The following is a 3,892-nucleotide window of genomic DNA, read 5'->3' as shown; positions in this document are numbered from 1 at the left end:
ATAGACCATTTTCCCAATTTTCTCTTGTAAAACAGGTATTCCTATTTCCTGAAGTATCCTTTTTGTACTGATTTAGTCATCATTGTCTTTACTCCAAAGGCCATACACATTTGCATTCAGATATGTTCAATTAGCATGAGCCATAGGAGGTGACTTGCTGGCACTTGGTGCCATAAACAAAAAGGAAAAGTTCTGGTGTTTGCTCTGAAGTTGACCTTTTTGACTTGTATGTCTTTACTCAAATGTAAACCCTTTGTGCACATGTTGCAACATCTACTTAAATCACTTTTTGGCAAGATTCATTTATAGATGTATTAATGCCCATAGGAAACCTTCAATAGCATTAGGACACATGAATGTTTGTGATATTTTGTTTTATTTTATTTGCTGTGTTTTCAGATGCACATAGCACAAGCAGATTTGCAAACTTTAATGTCTTTCTGTTGATTTCTTCAAGCTTGTAAATTACTCCTAATAAGACATTAACAAAAAAAAAGTTAATTCTACTCTTCAATGCCACTTAACAGCTAAAAAAATGCAAATATTTTCTCCCCTAAACATGGTTTTCTGTTTTATCTCAGCTGACAGCTAATGTTTCCTGTTCATTGTGTGTTCTAGCACTTTATGAAAATGCATGCTGAAAAGAAGCACAAATGTGATAAGTGTAGTAACTCCTATGGTACAGAATGGTATCTGAAGCGGCACATAGAAGTCTGTGGCAAGACTTTCCAATGCACTTGTGGGTGCCCTTATGCCAGCAGAACAGCATTGCTGTCTCACATTTACAGAACTGGCCATGAAATTCCTGCAGAACACAGGTAAAAGCAAAGCAGTTAAACAATGGTATTTATATTCATAATCATGTCCTCTATTTCCCAGGTACTGATTTCTTGTCTCCTTTCTGTCAATTCCATTGGAAACAGGCTCATATTGTGTCAGCTATAAAGTGGTTTGCAGTTTCTTTGTTCTGCTGCTTGTAGTAGTTTCTGTTTTGAAGGCAGTAACAGTTGTGTAATTAGTAAGATCAGGTTTCCCTAAATACAAACCAAAAAGTACTGATGGCACTGCACTGCGTGGTGTAAGTGCTTGTGGAGCTTGTTGCATCTGCTTTTGCAGTTATGCAAGAGCAGAGATGATTGGGAAATGTTTATAGGTGATAACTGGTGTGGAATGCAGTTCAGTTTATTTTCTTTTATAGTCTACTAATCTCTGCAAGTATTAGTGGATTCCTTTTTATTTTTTTAATGTTTTTTTAATCCCTATATGTGCATGTTTGTATTTATAGTTGTCTTCATGTGTCCATATATTTCATAAAGGGTAATCTGTTTCCTGAGGCACTAGGCTGTCTGTCTTGGAGATTCCACTGATGCAAAATTAAGTTTTGTGTGAAGGAGTGCTAACTGTATCTTCAATTTCCACAAAGTTTCCTTCACCTGCATATTAAGAGCCACTGTCCCTTCAATGCTCAGTCTTAGTTAGCATCAGAGTAAAAAATTAAATGTCTTCAAAATAGAGTGCTTAATGTACAAGGGGAAAGAAACCATCTAAACTCCTACCTCCATTTAGAAATAGGTCTCCATAAAAGAGGTGACCTTCCTGCCTTTTTGAAGTGGAGAGAGTGAAAAATGAAATGTTACAAAACTGAAGTTTGTGGAGCCTTTCTATGTTTTAATCAAGATTACTTGTCTTCTCATATCCAACCTCATCTGTGACTTCAGTTCCTATTTTTAGTGCAGTGACTCAAAAGAATGGAAGGCAGATGTTTTGTGCTTGAAAGGAGAATAAATTATTGATCTCGTGTTCACAGGGATCCTCCTAGTAAGAAAAGGAAAATGGAAACCTCCATACATAATCAGCAGTTGGCAGAGAAAGCAAATGAAGCACTCATCAGTACACACAGTAATAACCCTGGCACTCAGGAACTAGAGTCCTCTGAAGTGAAACTAGTGGCCTCCCTCGAAAGCTCTTGCCGCTCTAACTGCACGAGCCAAATGCAGCCAAAATGTACACCGAAGATGCTTTTACCAAAGCCCAAGGTGGCTTTGGTTAAACTTCCAGTGATGCAGCTCACCCCCTTGCCTGTCTATGTCTCTGCAACAGACTCTTCTGTCAAACCTGCTGTAGTGGCTGTTGATAATCAAGGTTCAGTTGTAAGTACTGTTCATTTATTGCCTCAATCCATAGGAATTCTGATTCCAGCACTGGAGGCAGAAACACTTGTATTTAAAGATAGCATGCCTGTTTCAAAAGTGACAAATTCTGGTGATCGTGAACCAGTAAGTACTGGTGTGCAAGTTGAGTTGGATAAGGTTACGCCAAGTAACACAGGGCAAGAGCTGGGGACTGGTTGTCACAAGAACAGAATTTCTTCAATAAATATACAGACTGATTTATCTTGTATTTCACAGAACTTTGTGCCAGCTGCAGCCTGGACTCCCAGTTCCTCTGTCTCATCTTGCTCTCAGACAGATCTGTCATTCAGTTCACAGGTGTCATTGCCCATCAGTGTACAAACACAGACGCTGCTGCCTGCTTCCAAACTGACTTCATCCATAGCTGCTCAGACTGATGCTTATAGCCAGGTTTGTTTTCCAACGTGTAGTGTTTCTAGAGAGACTCAAACCAGTAGGACACAGGACTCTATTGATGGAAGGGTGCAAATGGACCAGGCAGTAATGTGCAGTGACATCTTTGACAATGTTCATTCATCTTACAGTGTTTCTGCTCCTATTGAACTTCCAGGAAACAATTTAATGCCTGCAAACCTAGATCAAACCTTGCTGCAAAGGAGCAAGAGCCTGAATCAAGATGCAGTGAAGTCTGAATCCCTTATTGGCTTCAATACGCAGACTAATATACTTCCACCTCAAAATACAATGGATAATCAAACCCAGACAATGGACCTACTAAGTGATCTGGAAAACATCTTTTCAGGAAACATACCTGGCCAGACACTGGATAATCGTGGCCTTTTGTCTGAGACAAGTTCTAATGCTGACACTCAGCTGCCCTCTGGTCCACCACAGAGCACAGGAATAGATTTTGACATTGAAGAGTTCTTTTCAGCATCCAATATCCAAACTCAGACTGAAGAGAGTGAGCTTGGTACCTTAAACTCTGAGCCAGTTTTGGAGTCACTGGACATTGAAACTCAGACTGATTTCTTACTTTCAGATAGTGCCACACAATCGTATAGCTGCCGAGGAAATTCTAACTTCTTAGGTCTGGAGATGTTTGATACACAAACACAGACAGACTTGAATTTCTTTTTGGACACCAATACCCATCTGCCTTTAGGAAGTATTCTGAAGCAGTCTAGTTTCTCTATGAGTACTGATTCATCTGATACAGAAACCCAAACAGAAGTATACCCATCTACTAAAACCATACCTGCTCAGAATCTTGAAAGCAAAGTCCAGCTCAGCAGTGCTGAAACACAGACTATGGATAGCTGCTTTGAGAATCTAGGGAGTTTATTCCTTACCAGCAATGAGACACAGACAGCAATGGATGACTTTCTTCTGGCTGACTTAGCCTGGAATACAATGGAGTCCCAGTTCAGTTCAGTAGAAACACAGACCTGTGAAGAGCTGTGCTCCTTGTTTCAGAGCTCTGATAAGCCCAGCCATTGAGTACTACATAATGTAACTGGTTCCTGTGGTTTGAAATTAACTTATTGGGGTGGGAGAGATGACTTGTCCAAATTAACCACTTCACATTATTGAATGTAATTACTGTGAGCAGTTAGCCTAAGAGACTTTCCGTGCTGAAGGTACTCTTGAATAGGTAACTTTATATAAGCTATGTGTGTATAAATAGGGGAGGAGTGGGGGGCTGTAATATGTTCATGTACATTTGAACCTTAAAAAAGATCTATGTGGTGCCTATGTTT

General features: G+C 39.7%; 1 protein-coding gene across 1 annotated transcript; it reads left to right on the top strand.

Annotated features, from left to right (window-relative positions):
- The first annotated feature begins 618 nt into the window (after positions 1 to 618).
- On the top strand, positions 619 to 3,632 carry ATMIN (ATM interactor). Its single transcript, XM_054389823.1, has 2 exons — positions 619 to 818; positions 1,808 to 3,632. The coding sequence occupies exons 1-2, from the start codon at positions 625 to 627 to the stop codon at positions 3,630 to 3,632; spliced, it is 2,019 nt and encodes a 672-aa protein (XP_054245798.1). The 5' UTR covers positions 619 to 624.
- The last annotated feature ends 260 nt before the right edge of the window (positions 3,633 to 3,892 follow it).

This window comes from Indicator indicator, chromosome 19 (assembly GCF_027791375.1).
Source record: "Indicator indicator isolate 239-I01 chromosome 19, UM_Iind_1.1, whole genome shotgun sequence".
Classification (NCBI taxonomy): domain Eukaryota; kingdom Metazoa; phylum Chordata; class Aves; order Piciformes; family Indicatoridae; genus Indicator; species Indicator indicator.
Note: the sequence above shows the minus strand (reverse complement) of the source record. Positions and strands in the feature narration are given on the sequence as shown.

Coding starts and splice junctions, on each gene's coding strand:
- ATMIN (XM_054389823.1), top strand. CDS start 625: ATGAAAATGCATGCTGAAAAGAAGCACAAATGTGATAAGTGTAGTAAC. Junction 819..1,807: donor GAAATTCCTGCAGAACACAG/GTAAAAGCAAAG, acceptor TCGTGTTCACAG/GGATCCTCCTAGTAAGAAAA.